Raw genomic sequence first — 18,878 nt, 5'->3', positions numbered from 1 at the left:
TGGGAGTGTCAGAGATGTATGTAAGAGTGGTACAAGATATGTACGAGGGTAGTGTGACAGAGGTGAGGTCTGCAGTGGGAGTGACGGATGCGTTTAAGGTAGAGGTGGGGTTACATCAAGGATTAGCTCTGAGCCCTTTCTTATTTGCAATGCTGACGGACAGGTTTACAGATGAGATCAGACAGGAGTCCCCGTGGATGAGATTGTGATCTGTAGTGAGAGTAGGGAACAGGTGGAGGAGACCCTGGAGAGATGGAGGTATGCTCTAGAGAGAAGAGGAATGAAGGTCAGCAGGACTAAGACAGAATATATGTGTGTGAATGAGAGGAAGGATAGAGGAATGGTGAGGATGCAAGGAGTAGAGGTGGCAAAGGTGGATGAGGTTAAAAACTTGGGATCAATAGTTTAGAGTAACGGTGAGTGTGGAAGAGAGGTGAAGAAGAGAGTACAGGCAGGATGGAGTGGGTGGAGAAGAGTGTCAGGAGTGATTTGTGATAGATGAGTACCAGTAAGCGTGAAAAGGAAAGTCTACAAGAGGGTAGTGAGACCAGCTATGTTATATGGGTTGGAGACAGTGGCACTGACAAAAAGGCAGGAGTCAGAGCTTGACGTGGCAGAGCTGAAGATGTTAAGATTTGCACTGGGTGTGACAAGGATGGACAGGATTAGGAATAAGTATATTAGAGGGTCAGCCCAGGTTGGAAGGTTTGGAGACAAAGCCAGAGAGGCAAGATTATGTTGGTTTGGACATGTGCTGAGGAGGGATGCAGAGTATATTGGGAAAAAGATGCTAAGGATGAAGCTGCCAGGTAACAGGAGAAAAGGAAGGCCTAAGATAAGGTTTATGGATGTGGTGAGAGAGGGCATGCAGGTGGTTGGTGTGACAGAGCAAGATGCAGAGGACAGGAAGAAATGGAAACAGATGATCCGCTGTGGCAACCCCTAACGGGAACAGCAGAAAGAAGAAGATATATATATATATATATATATATATATATATATATATATATATATATATACATACTCTAAAACAAACTAATATGAATCATCATAATCCAGTCCTCTTCTGTTGCATCACATAACATAGAAATACAAAAATACTACTAAATAGTTAATTCTGAGACATGAATGTATAGATAGATTTTATAACAATGTGATTAATACTTTGTGAACACTGGAAATCAGTGCAAGTTCATTTGAAAAAAAATAACTGTAGTACCGTGAGGGTAGCTTCCCTGTCTCCTGCTGCAGTATAATACTTAAAATTAGTATCTTTTCTTCCTGGGGTACAAGGTTCAAGATTCCCAGAATAGGACAATCTGGAAGATAAAACTTTTCAGAGAAAAAGGGCACCACTTTGGCATTCAGTCTCAGTCTGCTACCTTCCCCAAAGCTGTTTACAAGTAATTGCCTTGTGAACCTTGTGTAAGGTTGCTGCTATAATCAAATATGGTGATTTAACACCCACTGTAATGCTACCTCCATATTGCTATTGATTACAGAGGAAAGCACTTTATTGACTGACAAGACATAAGCATAACTTCCTTGTTAGTTAGCAACACAAGTAGATAACGTATAACTAACCCTTTTCTTTCTCAGTGTAACTAAAACATGCTGTCCCAAATAAATATGTCTCAGATTAGCAACTAGTTTAATGATACAAGCACATAGATATACAGTGATATAGAAACACGACTGCATTTCATGCCAATGGTGTAGTTCACATTCATGTTACAATAATAACTTTAAATGGCCTTAAATACTGGATAATTCTCTTCTTTGTGGTGAGACTTTTCATCTTTTCTACTAAGTGTTTACCCCAAGCAGTTGACTATAGCAAGACATACGCAATGAATACGAAAACCAAGAAAGTACATGGTTAAGTTACTAGCAGCCATTGCATTTTATTCTTGTAAGGTTGCTGCTATAATCACATATGGTGATTTAACACCCACTGTAATGCTGTTATCTCCATATTGCTATACACTGCTTGTTTTTTGAAACTTTCTTCTCTGGTCTTCCGCTGAAAGAGGCCTTCAGTGAAGTGGAACAAACCCAATTAAAATCAATTAACATGATGACGACACTCATTGTGTCTCTTTCTGTTAACCTGATCAGCCCACTATGATCTTTTTCCAGGTGTGGCTCAAAGTCATATATTTAGAATGAGTGAGAGAAATCTGTTGCCTTTTTCTTTTATGTTTGGAATGTAATTGGAATCTACTGTCAGAACAAATATTACCTTTCTGTCAATGCCTCAAATGAAAGACACCACCTCAGAAGTGTGACACACAACTCTGTGAGACACTGTAGTATCAGTAATGAAATTCAGCACTAGCAAATAATTAGCTACCCTAAGCATTGACTACTTACTGTTTTTTAGCATCAAGGTAAATCTATTGAACCACTGACACTTACAAAATAAGGAAGAACAGAGAATGCTTCCTGTTTGTGTACAAGAAAAACTCTTATTCTGCAAATTACTACTTGTGTTTTTACGATATACTTTTCAGTATTTATTCATTTATTTTTGCCTGTATTTTTAGCCCCTGTCTCTTCATCTCCCATCCCCTAATCTCCCATTCCTTCCTTCTTTCTGTCAGATATCTTAAAGGCAAACAACAGGGGAGGGAGATAAGAACCTGGGACTGAAGCCATCGTCTGTCAAGCATTAGCATATTTTCATCTGATCCTAACTACTTCACCCTTTTGGCAGTCAAAGTCAATGGAGTGTCTGCTACAACAAATGTATTGCTCATGCACATTCTTACATACCATCAATGCTTGAATAAAGCTTGATGCCCTGGATTCCTGCCTTAAGTATGTAGTGCAACATGTCAGGCTCTCTTCTAGGTGGCACTGCTCCATTTGTATGCGAATCAGTTGGGTGGATGAACAGTGAGCCAGTGTTGGCTGCTCACTCCCACAGGCAATTACTAGCCTCTATGGGCGGCGGTGAAATTTAAAAAAGAAATGTTGTTGTTGTCTTTCGGCTTTTCCCGGTCAGGGGTCGTCACAGCAGAACTCCGGTCTGTAAATTGTGCCCTTTTGAGGGCGCAATTGCTAGCCTCTATGGGCGGCGGTGAAATTTAAAAAAATAAATGTTGTTGTTGTTGTCTTTCGGCTTTTCCCGGTTAGGGCTCGTCATAGCAGAACTCCGGTCCGTAAATTGCACCCTTTTGAAGCCGGCTTGTACGGCGCCCTAGGCAGTCGCCTAGTTCACCTATGCCTAAGGCCAGCCGTACTTGATACTGAGAAGTGAAAGTACTTGCTTTTGGGCCTCTGCCCACTGGTTTGGGGGGAGGTCTGGCCATCCGCTTGGGGTTGGGAGTAAGTTGAAGTGGAATCTGTACACCTGGGAAACCATGTTTAAGACCCATCTGGTCCTGGGTAATGTACTCCCATTTTTTGGCATGCAGGGCAAGTGTCCCTCCTTAAGGTGCAAGTACTTGGGCAAGGCTTGAAAGAGTCATTGTGAGGTTTTACCATAGGATGGCAGCTTACTCCTCCCTGTTTTGGACGTGGGTGCGCTCCATTTGCTTAGATCTGTGCATACCCTGGGACTGTAGTCTTGGTGGTCTGCTGCCCCTGGGTTTGGACTGAGAAGGTCTGGGAGGGACTGGAAAAGACCAGCTTTTTGAACGCCAATGCCTACTGAATCTAGGTGGCTGAACTTGTAAGAAATCTTTAACAGTTTGCCTAGATTTAGCTTTTTCCTCCATCCTTTTTGAGAACTTCTTCAGCTTTATTGCCAAATAGATGCTCTTGGTTTAATGGTGCATCTAGTAATTTAGCTTTGACATGGTCTGCCAAGTTTTGTTCCTTAAGCCAAGCATGCCTTCTAAGAACAAACCCAGTGACAGCAGCCCTGCAAGATGCTTCTAAGGCATCAAAACCACATTGCAAAGTATGTTTACTAACTTGGTTAGCAGAATGCATTAACTCTTGTAAATCTTTATGTTCTGCACAATCAAGAATCAACATCATTTTCTGTTTAATTAGTTCCATAATATGTTACTGATACTTTAAGATATGAAACTGGCAATTTAAAGACCTGATGGCAAGAGTAGCAGAGGTGTATACGTACTTACCTCATCTGTCTCGAGCCCTAGAATCCCTGTCCGAAGGGGTAGGATTTTTGGCTGTTGTAGCCTTAATGCCTTTAGGTCCCTGGGAAATGGTCTCTGGATCTGCAGCAGGATTCTTAAACAGGAATTTGTGGGAGTCAGGTACTCTATAGTACCTGTCAGGTTTCCTGGGAGCTGGAGGCAAAGTAGCAGGGGTAAGGCTGGATTCCAAGAAAACACAATTTCCAGAACTGGAGGGATAGCTAGAGGCCTGTGCTGAGGCAAGTTTAAAAATTCCCCAAGTCTCTATTTGGACTGAGAGTAGTCCTGGCTCTCCCAGCGGAAATGCTCTCCAAGGGTATGCAGGGTTTCACCAAAAGAAAAATCTTCTGGTGGGGAAGCATAGGGAATAGAATCCTCTGCATCAGTATCCTCATAAATAGATAAGGGTAAGTCCTGGTAGTCAGCAGGGTCAGAGTTATGAGACTCCTGATCAGAAGAATCGGAAGGAAAATCATTTCTTGGTCTTTCTGAGGGGGAAGGCTGACTTCCACTAATTAAAGTAACAAGATCTTCAGCCATTCTAAGCATTTGTTTTTGTGGCATGTGGGCCTGAGAAAGCACTTTAGTCATTGGTTTCCTAGGCGTATTGCGAACATTAGGCCTGAGAAATTCTGTATTTTTGGTTTGAAACAAAGTCGTCGGTTTAATATGAAAATCATAAGGCCTGAATAAACCATCAGAAGCCGGTGCCTGCACAGCGGCTCCGGACCAATCCAAGGTAGAGACATCCGCAGGTTCCATAGTCGAAGAAGCATCTCGTGGCATACCGGACTCCGAATGGGTCTCAGGAGAGGCCTGTATCAGGGGCTGTGAAATCACCTCATTAAGTACCGGCGGATTGGCGACTAGCTTAACGGTAGTGTCATCAGCAGTTTTGGACCTATGCGGTTTGTCTCTGTCTTTATCCTTACGTTTTTTTCAGGTGGTCAGCAGTCGGATGGATTATCGAAGCCATTTCGGAATACGGAGATCAAGAGCAAAAGAAATGTGACAAAAATAGCCTGACGACGAATAGTTTGGGCGTTGAACAAGGCACAAAACTGACAGTGAGGGAAGTCGTGGTCTGGACCTAAACAGGTGACACAGTAAGAATGAAAATCTCTGTGAGGTATTTGCTTTGCACAGGTAAGACAATAATTAATTTTTTCTGACATCAGTTAGAGGAAGAAAAAAGTATCCCCAATGGGGTACTTATCTTTTAGAAGACTTCAGGTCTGAAACTCGAAAAATGAAAATTTCAGTATAAGGCCGACTGGTGCTTGTGTTCTGCTTCTGCTTCGGGCACTGCACAGTAAGAAAGACTGACGTAATGGCATCGGCTACATGCTTTATACCCCTGACATCATGGAAGAAGCGACAGCATCCGATGCAGAAATCTCAAGACTCTGTTATTCAAGCCGGCTGAGGGCTACCTGCAGGCAGATAACCCAAAAATGTGATGACTGCAACAGTGAAACACAAAGAACATCTGAGCCGATGTTCCAACAAAACCATGAATAAATAGATTTACTGGAACAGTACTTGGTAGTACAACAGTGTGAAAAGAAGTTGTCTTTCAGAACTGTACTCAATTCAAATCAGCCAATGTAAAATTATTGAAAAGATTACTAATGCAATAGCAGTTGCTTAATTAACCACTTGACAGAATATCATTTGGTTTGAAGCTACCTGAACAACACAAATTACACTTCTATGAAGTTTTCATATCTTATTCAAAATTAGGTAACCTCAACACTGGTTAATTTAGAGATAGACCATAGAGATCCCAACTTTTTGCTTGTGTGTCTGTGTGAAAAGTAGTGTTGACCAAACAGTCTTTAGTCCAGCAGTTATAAATGAAATGAGCTATACATCCTTTATTAATACTAAGGGGTGTAGTAAGAGCATTTCAGTGTGTGCAAGATTTCCAATAAGCTGCAGAGACATGCAATTTTAACCCACCTGAAGAGCTAGCAAGGATTTTCAGTGTACAGTGACTGTGAAACAAATAAGCTCAGTTGGTTATTCAGAAAGCAAAGGAATATTGTCAAAAATAATATATATTTGGGAAAATTGTTTTGACATCCAAAATAAAAATATATAATGAATTCTCTGAATGACGAATATGCATTAAATAGCAACAGCTGCTGGCTACAATGCACAACAATGTGTACATATGCTTCTACTTAAAATTTATATTCATTGGATAAACTTTGAAAATTGTTATATCTGTCTTTACTTACTTTTCTTTTGTTATGATATGCAACATAAAGGACAGCAACTGTGACAGCAGTCACTACAAGGTATGCAAAGAAATGGCTGCTCTCTGCTTCCTCCATGCCAGCTTTGTAGACAGCATTTTGCTCTCCAGTTAGTGTCCTCTCTCTATCTTCACTTGGTTTATTTTTAGTGTCTGCACCTTGTTCATCATTAAGGTCTTCATGGTCTGACCCATCCTCATCTTCTGGGTTTTCCTCATTCAGACCCTCATTTCCATTATTTCCCACCCAATCTTTATCAGTATTGTCCAACTCATAATTTGGCTGCTCAATCTTGGCGCCTACGCCAGTCTGCTTGCCGCCCTCACTGTCGGCGCCTACGCCAGTCTGCTTGCCGCCCTCACTGTCGGCGCCTACGCCAGTCTGCTTGCCGCCCTCACTGTCGGCGCCTACGCCAGTCTGCTTCTTGCCCTCACTGTCTGTGCCTACGCCAGTCTGCTTCTTGCCCTCACTGTCTGCGCCTACGCCAGTCTGCTTGCCGCCCTCACTGTCTGCGCCTACGCCAGTCTGCTTCTTGCCCTCACTGTCGGCGCCTACGCCAGTCTGCTTCTTGCCCTCACTGTCGGCGCCTACGCCAGTCTGCTTGCCGCCCTCACTGTCGGCGCCTACGCCAGTCTGCTTGCCGCCCTCACTGTCGGCGCCTACGCCAGTCTGCTTGCCGCCCTCACTGTCGGCGCCTACGCCAGTCTGCTTGCCGCCCTCACTGTCGGCGCCTACGCCAGTCTGCTTGTTGCCCTCACTGTCGGCGCCTACGCCAGTCTGCTTGCTGCCCTCACTGTCGGCGCCTACGCCAGTCTGCTTCTTGCCCTCACTGTCGGCGCCTACACCAGTCTGCTTGCCGCCCTCACTGTCGGCGCCTACGCCAGTCTGCTTGCCGCCCTCACTGTCGGCGCCTACGCCAGTCTGCTTGCCGCCCTCACTGTCGGCGCCTACGCCAGTCTGCTTGCCGCCCTCACTGTCGGCGCCTACGCCAGTCTGCTTGCCGCCCTCACTGTTGGCGCCTACGCCAGTCTGCTTCTTGCCCTCACTGTCGGCGCCTATGCCAGTCTGCTTCTTGCCCTCACTGTCGGCGCCTACGCCAGTCTGCTTCTTGCCCTCACTGTCGGCGCCTACGCCAGTCTGCTTCTTGCCCTCACTCTCGGCGCCTACGCCAGTCTGCTTCTTGCCCTCACTCTCGACATCTACGCCAGTCTGCTTGCCGCCCTCACTGTCCGCGCCTACGCCAGTCTGCTTGCCGCCCTCACTGTCCGCGCCTACGCCAGTCTGCTTGCCGCCCTCACTGTCCGCGCCTACGCCAGTCTGCTTGCCGCCCTCACTGTCGGCGCCTACGCCAGTCTGCTTGCCGCCCTCATTGTCGGCGCCTACGCCAGTCTGCTTGCTGCCCTCACTGTCGGCGCCTATGCCAGTCTGCTTGCCACCCTCACTGTCGGCGCCTACGCCAGTCTGCTTGCCGCCCTCATTGTCGGCGTCTACGCCAGTCTGCTTCTTGCCATCATTCTGAGCTCCTCCGTCTGTCTGCTTCACATTCTCTTTCTGAGCATCTATCACAGTCTGCTTCCCACTCTCATTCTGAGCACTCTCCCGCTTCTGTCGGTGCTTCCACAGTTCCCAAATCTCAATGTGCTTGTTTTGCTTCTCATAACTCTGTCTGTGATCAGATGCTGGTAACTCTTGAATGTTCAGTGTCCTTGAGAAACTACCTACAAAGGAAAAACACAAAAGCAAATTAGTGAATTATACACAGCTTAGCTCAGAAGTTGTAGACAACTGTTAGCTCCTATATACTGTTAATACCACCCAGACTTTTCAAACAAACTCAGAGCAAGGTAATCACATAGCAGACATATCAGCATCTTCTGGAACATACAGGCTTGTAAAAATTATTTCCCACAAAATTAATTAAAAAACTTATCAGAAAATGTAGGTTTCCTATATAAGAACCCTGAAAAGTATTTCTTGTTAACCAAAATGAAATCATTTTCAACATCTCAGAAACTGTACACACTATGTAAAAAGTACCAAAATCTCTTTTTTTTCTGTAATGATACAACATTCTCCAAGAAGTACAATTTTTAGAAGGAACTTTTTTTCTGAATTCATTCACTCGTCTTCTAGAACCTGCTTTGCCTTATTAGGGATTGCATGGTGAGTGTGGCCCATACCTCTTAAATGCCCTTGCATTGGTCTCATATTTTTGCTCTGTCTCTCATAAAAGTTTTAATTTCTTGGTACATCTCTTAGGATTACAGTCATCCAATAACAACAGACAGTGCTTCATACTTTCCATGGTTCAAAAAAAAAAAAAAAGCATGCTTATGATAAATTGACTTTTGAGTGAATTAGGATGACCAGTTAAAACAGTCCATGATTTTGAGTTTTCGTTATCCATTCAGCCATTACTGCTGGCTTTGTCACAGATTCTTTTTAAGCCAAAAACATATTTTGTCCCAGATTCTTCAACAGAGAAATTAAAAGCTCTATGTGGCATGCTCCAGCAAGCAACAAGTAAAAGGCATGGAAATGATTCTTGATAGCATGCCACTCCACTCCACAGCATACACATGCACTAATACACAAAGACAAGTGCACATACATGTGTGCGCACAATCTTTTATGTAAGGGACTCTTGTGGCTGCAGTCAGCAGAGAAATATTGTAGTCTACGTACTACCACAGATGTCAAGTTAGATGTTGAGTGGTCTGGGTCCACATGTTACAAGCTGTTAATTTCCATACTTCACCCCACCCTGTAATGTCATGTAGGGCAGGCTAAAACTACGAATATTGAAGATGTGACATCTCCTGTGATAAGGGTATAATTTCAAGTTCCGTTTTATTCCTGCATCGGTCAATATGCTGCAAAACATGATAAAATACTTTCAAATACATTTTAATAATCACATCGAAAATTATACATTTCACAGTTTCAGGCAACATGCTGTAAGGGGTTTGGACAATTCATCAGACCTCCCTTTTTAAGATCTGCCAATAAACGGAATGAATTATCCTTCATATTCAGTTTTCCTCATAAAAATGGTCATTTATGATCAAATTGCCTACCATGTAACTGAAACGATTCTCAGAGACTCTTTTCAAAGAAGGTCTCAGCAGAAATGTCAAAAAATAAAACCTCAATGACACAAATGTATACCTCAGCAAATTACACAAGAATGCCACATGAACATATCTAGATTACAGACAGCTGAAAATGTCCCCAGCCATAGAATTTACACTAACTTAACTGCAGAGAAATTTCCTGACATCCTTAGGAAAATAAATGAAGGCTGTCCATTCACTGAAGCTTGCTGGTAGGCTACACCACAAAAAGAGGGTACAAATTCAAACTCCTAGCAGCCAAGGAAACTATGCTGAAGAGACTTAAAAGAACTGCACAAATATGTAACTGAAATGAAAAGACAGCCATTATATTCTGTGGAAGTTACTGTAGCAGTGTTTTAGTTCCGGGACCAGACTCTGATGAAGTTAACCAGGGACTGAGGTTTGTTAACCTACAGAATGAAGCTGAGGTAACAATGGAAAGAAAATCCACAGCTAATGTGATTAACAGAAAACACTGGAGAGCCTGTGAGGTGATGGGGGAAGAGAAGAGGACAACAGGGAAGCGGGGAAAACAGGAGTTGTGAAGACAAGTACACTATCACTCAAACTGCAGGATGAATGCAAGTAAAGATAATGTCTGGAAATTACCTGTTATCTTCCAATCATACCATTGGAAAAAGACAAGTCTACTGGCAGACAGGGTCAACCAGCTGTGCACCAAAAGAGGTCTGCTGCAATAAATCGCAGTCTCTCAGTTTCACAATGGTCAGTCCTTACATCAAGAGAAGAAAGTGAAAGGATACTGATATCTATGGATAAAAAAGAATTTGATAAGCTGGCACAAGGTTGTACCAGACAAAACAACATTCTAGACTTTGTCACTACAAACGTTTCCTGTGGTGAGCCATACTGGGACATAGTTCTCATAAGTTGAGGCAAAGCACTGAACACACAAGTGACAAAGATAGACATGTGGGACTAAAGGACGAACTACAAGCAGCTGGAAGTGGAGATGAATACACAATTAGGATAGTTGGGAGAATCGGGGGGGGGGTATTGATTAGCCGATTAGGGAATAGTTCAAACTGGAAGAGATTCCTTAGTAAGATAGACGAAATAAACTTTCATGTTACTGGGGGGGGGGTTATTAACATACCAAAGGAACACGAATGGAAGGGAAATAAAGATGGACAATGACATCACTGCAGTACTGGATGTATTCACAGAAGAAAATGAGGGGAAGGGCACCATGTTCTGACAAGTATCAGAGGGAAGGGCAAAATGGATGGCAAGCCAATAGAAAAGGTAGTCAAGAAGCTGGTTACCTTACAAGACAGAAAAACACAGACCAAAGATATGGTACTGGTAAGGTTATCTAAAATGTACCCTAGCAGAACACTCACAGATTTTCTTTTCTTTTTTAAAATAATCAGGATGAGCTTTTTCTTTTGTACTTACGTATTATTGCAACCAGATTTTTGCACCAACACCGGTTGTTTCCCGATCAGTAAATATGTTCGTTAATGTGCTTGAAATAGAATACAGTGTGTTTTAACAAAACAGGTTGTTTTCTGGAGGGCTATCAACACAAAGTACACAACATACTGTTGTTGTTTCTTCAGGCTCTTTACTGGCAGCATGTCGCTTCTTGCAAGCCTGCCCACTGAACGTTCTTTATCAGCCAATGCTGTCAAATAACGGCCATACATACAGTTGGGAATCACGGATGGGAGTGTGGAAGTTAGCGTAAGCTGTTATGTTATGTCCTTACTGGGTACAAGTGAGTTTGTCCTAAATTTCGGAAGGTAAATAAGCTTAAAAAAATCTGATTCCTGCTTTGTGACATACTGTCCTCATCCCCATGTCATACTTTACATCCTTAAAGATGACATCCCCTCTGCAATGGTTTCACAAAACTAGCAATGTTAGTGTGGAAAAGGCCAATGTCAAGCGTCAACTATTATTCTGTCAGCTGGTTTAGGACTTGCCAAGAAGAATGACGGCCAAATTTGCATCCCCGGGGAACATGCTCTTTTGGGCAGAGAGAATGAGCAATGCAGTATGGAGGGCTGCTCCCTCTCAGTCATGTGAAGAAGGACATGTGTATGGCAATGTTTATACATCTTCACACTACCCTACACGTCTTTCACAAAACCAAGTATGCAAACAAACTTGATAAAACAACTTAAGAAATCCTCTTCATATTTTGCATGCGTGTAAGGTTTTGCGGACAGAGACTTCTTAAGAAAAGACCATTACATGCGGAGTGTAGGAAACAACAGTAACTCATTGTGAAGGCATTCATCCCTTCTGTTCTGTGTTGTAATAATAATAATAAATCTTGTTTGGGAAATGTAACCCACACAATATAGGGACACAACTTAAAATTGCTGTTTCACCCCTTTTAGAAACTGGAGCCAAAAACCACTACTTACACATTCCATTTGTCAGCCATGACAATTAAAGCATGCATCTGTAATCCAAGCAAATCAGGAAGAGGATTTTGTACATTTTTTTCCTGTACTTGAAGGTGATGCAAACTTTTCCCTCAACAATAAGGACTTTTAAAAAACACCTTACAGTGTTTTATGCCCTCGTACAAGTTGAAGTATGGGAATTTCGTGACCGCAAACATATTGTTGCGATAATACGCAAGTACCCTTTTTTTTTTTTTAAATAAAAAACACCCTTAGTGAGACAAACATTGAAATCTCATGAGAACACTTTCAATATTGCAGCACTAATAAATGATTTATACGTTAAAACACAAAAAAACACACATTTTAACCACTCAGTCTTGTTCACCTGCACAAGCCCCAGAAGATACTGCCACTCTCCACAATTTCATTACAAAGAAAGAAACAGCTGTCTATACCTGTCAAGAACAGTGCACCAATTGATAATTACCTTGATGAATTCTAATTCAAACATTGAAAGTGAGCCACACACAGCCAGTTCCCTAAATCAATCATAAGGAATCAAAACTATACAAGACTTTATAAACACACCCCTGCTTAAAGCCAGACATAACTCTTCAACACACCACATTCATTCTTTACAGACATTATCTCCTAATTCAACAAACATCTAAGTTTATGGCCCACAAAAGACTGCAGAACATTCATCCGGCTCCTATTACCTTTCCAATAGCAACCTTGAAACTTTGCAGTCTTCGTCCTTAACAATCAATAATCAATAACCTACAGCGTCACTAGTCAATCCCCAAGCATGCATGTATCTGCAGGCTAAATATAAAAGTGGAAGGCTATTTTCAAGGCGAAGCGCTAAGTGTGGTAATAAATTTTAAGTTTTGTCCATGACTTGTGGTTGTTTTTTAAATATCAAAGTATCCTTGGAATACTAGATCACTCATATCATCTACTCAATGTTTCCCATCTTCCAAATGTTATTCATCTTAAAGGCATACTTTATCTGTACAGTTGGCCTCTTCTTAATGAAACTCAAACCTCATGTTCCCCATACCCTCATTCATAAATGTCCACCACTAACAAAGTAAAATAGAAGTTTATTTCGACTAACTACCAAGTAACTTCTACCAGTTTGATTTACACCCCAATCCATCCATTCCTGGCCTAATGCACACTTCTTTAAATTCTCCCTAATTTAGGACATAAAGCATTCAAATACAGCAAGCCCTACAACCTTTTATCATAAAAGCTGTATAAAAGCCATTCCTACTGAGGGTGCACCCATATCAATAATCTAAGACACTTGAACATTCCTACAAGAACATTTATCCATGCACAGTAAAGCTTGGCAAGCCAATACAATTCATGCTATACTTACTTCAAATATAGGCCAAGTGCACCTATTAGAATATCAATGGGTGTCTCAATCTAAATATTTCTACTCCTTTCTTTCTGCTTATAGTGACAATATCATCATCTGCTCATGACTAGCCATAATGCAGCCCTCATTTAATTCTGATAACTGTAATTATTTGCGTATGCTTTTGCAAAATGTATAATTTAATATAAATTTTTGGTACTTTTCCGTTAAACCCCTACCACTCGGTTTCGCTGCCAAATTGGCATGTCAAGCCTTATTGCTCAGCGAGCTGTTCAGATCCTTTTTATGTACTGTTTAAAAATACACTTGGTACCGTCATGTGTGAATTAGTAACGTGTGCCTAGGTCATTCAGTGTTGACGTATGCATGCTGTGTTGTTTCTCTTGACTTTGTTATTTACTGTAGGGGTCAGGGTTTTAACTAAGGCCGTTGTGTTTGTGTACATCATTTACAGTCTGTCCTCCTTGCAAGGGGTGATGAAATGACAAGATGGTTGCTGTAAGGTTTTTCTTTTTCGTCAGAAAAAAATAGCCACTGCAGTCGCACTTCCACGATGACTCTTCTGTAATTCACGCACTCCATGTCCTACTACTGCATTAAAGACGTCTGCCAAGGAACTTTCAGTTCTTAACTGTTCGTATACCTTTCAAAGCGTGTCATCATGAGTGCATGTTCATGTTAGTATTTTACACTGGAGTTTTACAGATACATCGGGATATAGCAATGAATATACTGAGTATGTAAAATTAAGGCAGGTAGACTTCTGTTGCAAACACCATACAAAAACTGAGTGATGCTTTTGAAATGTGGGTCACTTGACAAGCAAGTGAATAGCTGCAAAACCAAAAAAAAAAAAAAAAAAAAAACCACTACTAGCGGGTCTGACAAAGTATACATAAATATAATACTGGTGGGCATGTACTCTGTTCAATATGCACGTCTGCATAAAATAAAGGCGAGATACACCGATCTGGCAGCGAAACTGCATGGTAGGAGTTTAACGGAAAAGTACTAAATTTTAATATAAATTTTCCAAAGTAGCTCTCGTTCAGCGAACAGTTTTGTATCTTAACTTTATAAAACAGATAGCACTTTTTAAATGTAGTTACAGTGAACACTCCCCTGCAGCTAGAACTAACCCTGAGCCACTCACAACATAATTATATTAAAGGAAAACTCCACCCTCTCCTACAGTTTAACTCAATCCTTGGGGTTCTTTTCTTCCTACAATATAGTTCCAGTATTGTGCAAGTTCCGGAAACCTGCTTGCACTTCTTAAAACTTTAATTTATTTGTTTAAAATGAAATCAAAGGAAAGGAAAGCCCACCTACTTTTTTTAAGCTCAACTTCTCACTTATTTTGCAGAGAAATTCATCTCCGCCTGTATGGCATATCATAGACACAGTTAAATCTGTAGTTTACCTCGTAAGACACTGCTGTCAATCTTTGATGGGCAATTAATCCTGCTAATGTCAGTAACACAGCAGCTGACAAAGACAGAAAGCTATGGAACTGTTTTCCACTGTTTTTATTGCAGAGAGGAGAACTTAACACTCTCCTTTCACAGCAAAACAAAGCGACTGGACCAGTTACAGGTTTAAGGGAGGTAGTCACCTCTTCTAACAAACTTACATAGGCAGTAACACATTACTGAAATGCTAAGCTTTAAATGCTGGTTATTTACAAAAGTTTGTATGTTAATATAACTTATATGTAGTATCAAACATTTCCGTGATATTTAGGGAAAAGTCAGAAAATATTTTTTCTTGTAAGGTATCAACACATTTACCATTTTCAAGCACCCCCACGACAGAAAGTACAGTTTTGTACCTACCATAAATGTAGATGTCCGATAGGTATGCATCTGCAGTCATCACATATGGGTTGTCCTGTCTCAGGCAGCCCTTCGGTCGGCCGGATTCCAAAGTCTGGGTCTGGCCTCGGCTGATGTCGCACTTTCCCCGACGTCAGAGCGTCTGGGGTATAAAAGCATCAGCCGACGCCATCTTCCTCAGTTTTTCTTGCCCCAGATGCCAGGTGCCCTCAAGGAAGGCTAAATTTGGAGAAATGCAATAAAATTCCAAACATTTGCAAAATACAAACAAATACACCATAATAGATTCCCCCAGCTAGCTAATAGAGAGGTAAGCACCCTAGGAATACCACAGAGGGGAAGGAGGGAGGGTAAACCTAACTGCAGATGCATACCTATCAGACATCTACATTTATGGTAGGTACAAAACTGTACTATGTCCTTCAAGGATGCATCTGCAGTCATCACATATGGGTAGAATACCATAGCCAATCTGGGGGGGAAGGTACTAAGTAAAGGATGGTGTGGTACTAAGTAAAGGATGGTGTAGTTAAGATACCCTGCAGGACTGCCGTAGCAAAGCCTGTTCTGGATCTGGAGTATAAAGGTAAATTGTAATGCTTGGCAAATGTATGCACGGAGCTCCATGTAGCAGCTTCTAAAATGTCTTTGGTAGCCACCCCTCTTAGGAAGGCTGTGGTGGTGGCTGTGGCTCTCGTGGAATGAGGTCTAATGTTAGCTGGCACAGTTTTTCCATGAAAGGAGTAACAAAAACAAATGCAATTTCCTATCCATTTTGAAATTGTCCGTTTGGAAATTGCTTTCCCTTGTACGCCAGCAGCATATGCTACAAACAACTGGTCAGTCTTTCTGTAACTTTTAGTTCTGTCCAAGTAGTAGCGCAGTTGTCTGTGTATGTCAAGGGTGTGCAGAAGTCTCTCCCCTTTATTTTGTGGTTGTGGGAAGAATGTAGGCAAGTGAATAGCTTGGTTCAAAGATACCCTGGATACCACCCTTTGGCATGAATGTAGGATTGGTCCTCAAAGAAACTCTGGCCTGATGAAAGATAAGAAATGGCTGCACTGCCATTAAAGCTTGTAGCTCAGATCCTCTTCTTGCTGAAGTTATGGCCAGAAGGAAGGCAGTTTTCCAAGATAAAAACTGTAGATCTGCCGATGCTGCTGGTTCAAAGGGGGGAAGTGTTAGTTTTTCCAACACGAAATTCAGGTCCCAAGTAGGTAGAGGTGGTTTCCTTGGCGGATTAATGTTTTTGATTCCTCTTAGAAATTGTCTTAGGAGAGGATGAGAGAAGACAGGTGGATTAACGTATTCTGCTGAGATTGCTGAGGCATGTATCTTAATGGAAGAATAAGACAGGCCATTGTGGAACAATTCTGCCAAATATTCCAGTATATGTGCCATGTTCATCACTGTCACATCTAGGCCCTTTGCTGTGTTCCAGGTGTGAAATCTTTTCCATTTTGCTGAATATGCCTTCCTTGTGGAAGGCCGGCGAGCTTCCATAATAATATCCTTCACTCTCTGGGATAGGTTATCCTCAGGAGGAGTCATGGTATTCTCCAGGCAGTCAGCTGCAAGGTTTTCAGGTTGGAGTGCAGTGTCCTGAAATTGTGCTGCGTCAGTAGGAGTGGCCATAGTGGGAGAGGCCATGGTTTCGTCTGTGACATGCTCTTTAACAGTGGGTACCAGTGCTGTCTTGGCCAGTTTGGAGCTATCAGAATTACTCTGGGCTGTTCTGCCCTGATCTTCAGTAGTACCTTGGTCATTAATGGGAGAGGTGGGAAAGCATACACTGTTAGAGCTTTCCAGCTGAAAGAGAGAGCGTCCACTTTCCATGCTTGTGGGTGGTATGTCCTTGAGCAGAATTTCTTCAGTTGATGATTGAGGGGGGAAGCGAACAGATCTATTTCCGGCCTTCCCCATGATTGTGTGATGAGTAAGAAGATGTCTGGGTGCAGCATCCATTCGTGTGCATCCATGGTAGTTCTGCTTAAACTGTCTTGCCAGTGTATTGTCTTTCCCTGGCACGAACTGGGACTGTAGCTGTATGTTGAATTTCAAAGCAAGTTCCCATAGATTCATTGTCAGTCTGCAAAGAGGGTAGGAATGGGTGCCTCCTTGCTTGTTTATGTACCACATAACTGTGGTGTTGTCTATCCTTATGAGCAGGTGGCCTTGTTGAAGGAAAGGTTTGAAGGCCTCGATTGCGTGCATCACTGCCAGCATTTCCTTTTGGTTTATGTGCATGCGCAGCTCTCTTTGTGACCATAGCCCTTGGATACATCTGCTCTCCATGTGTGCTCCCCAACCTTAGTCTGAAGCGTCCGTGGTGATGGTTTGGTTGGCTCTTGGCTTGCTGAAGGGCAACCCGCTGTTCGACTGGCAGGCTTGAGCCCACCACAGAAATTCCTTTTGAAGGCAAGGAATGAGTGGGATCAGAGTTTCTAAGCTGTGACTGTGCTGTGTCCATAAACTTCTTAGGTACCATTGTAATTTTCTCATATGCAGTCTTGCTTGCGGAATCAGAAGAATGCAAGATGCCATGTAACCCAGGGCCTGCAGGATTTTCCTTGCAGTCAGCTGAGTTTGTCTTGTCAGATTCTGGAAGTAAACTGGTAGTTGTTTTTGTTTTTCTTCTGTGAGAAAGGCCATTTGGGTGGTTGTGTCTAGATCCGCACCCAGAAAAGTTATTCTTTGGGATGGAACCAGTCTTGATTTGTGGGTGTTGACTGTATATCCCAAAGCCTGTAGCAGGTGGATGGCATAGCCCAAGTCCTTTAATAAAGTTTGCTTGTTGTCCGCTTGTATTAGGCAGTCGTCCAGATATGAGTAGATTTGAATCCCCTGAAGTCTGCAGTGTGCAATTACTGATGCCAGGCATTTCGTGAATACTCTGGGCGCAGTAGATAAGCCAAAGGGTAATGCTGAGAATTGATAATGCTCTGACCCTGCAAGAAATCTGAGGTGTCTTCTGCAGCTTTGTCGAATAGGGACATGCAGGTATGCCTCCTTGAGGTCTAGAGTCACCAGCCAAGACCCCTTGCCCAGCATGGGAAGGAGTTGCTGTAGAGTCAGCATTTTGAATTTTGGCACAATGAGGTAAGTATTCAGTGCGGACAAGTCAAGAATAGGCCTCCATTGATTTTCTTTTCTTGGAACAAGGAATAATCTGGAGTAAAATCCCTGGCCTTGTTCTGAAAGAGGTACCTTTTCTATGGCTTTCATTTGCATTAAGTTGGTAATTTGCTTCAAAGCCTCTGCCCTCTGATTTGGTGGCAGGTCTGGCATGCCTTTTCTTTTTGGCAATGAGTGGAAGTGGAACCTGTATCCTTTGTCTATTATTTGCAGTGTCCATGTGTCTCTTGTAATGCTGTGCCAATTTTTTGAGAATAAAGAAAGTTTTCCGCCCAAAGGTGCTTCTAATTGAGCCCTGGTCGGCGGAGTCAAAATAAAGTCATAGAGTCTGTCCTGGTGTAGCAGCTGTAGTTCCTGCACTACCTCTCTGGTTGGGAGGCTGCCACTGACGGCCTCTGTAGGAGCCTCTAGCTTGCCCTCTACCTCTGGCACGCCTATTCCTGCCTTTTTGAGATCTGTCTGAGTCCGGAAAGGACCAATTCTTAGTAGGCCAATTTCTGCTGAATCTCGGTGGTTGGACTTGCAGAAAGTCTTTAACTGTTTGCACAGATTTTGCCTTTTCTTCAAATTTCTTTAAAACCTCTTGAGCCGTGGAACCAAATAATTTTTGCTTTTCCATAGGAGCATCCAAAAGCTTAGCTTTAACATGGT

At 42.5% G+C, this 18,878-nt stretch overlaps 1 protein-coding gene across 2 annotated transcripts in view; it reads right to left on the bottom strand.

Annotated features, from left to right (window-relative positions):
• TGOLN2 (trans-golgi network protein 2) overlaps positions 1-18,878 on the bottom strand; it is a 345,331-nt gene that overhangs the window by 155,552 nt on the left and 170,901 nt on the right. Inside the window, exons 2-3 of one of the 2 annotated variants that reach the window (XM_044084401.1) lie at positions 6,958-8,088; positions 6,353-6,777 (exon numbers count right to left, since the gene is read on the bottom strand). In XM_044084401.1, the coding sequence (XP_043940336.1) occupies positions 6,353-6,777; positions 6,958-8,088 (1,556 nt within the window). Of the gene's footprint in view, positions 1-6,352; positions 8,089-18,878 lie in introns of both variants that reach the window. The other variant, XM_044084399.1, reaches the window with a different exon arrangement.

This window comes from Protopterus annectens, chromosome 9.part0, assembly GCF_019279795.1.
Source record: "Protopterus annectens isolate FY-2018-M chromosome 9.part0, PAN1.0, whole genome shotgun sequence".
Lineage (NCBI taxonomy): Eukaryota > Metazoa > Chordata > Ceratodontiformes > Protopteridae > Protopterus > Protopterus annectens.
The sequence above is the reverse complement of the archived record's forward strand: the minus strand, read 5'-3'. Positions and strand labels throughout refer to the sequence as shown.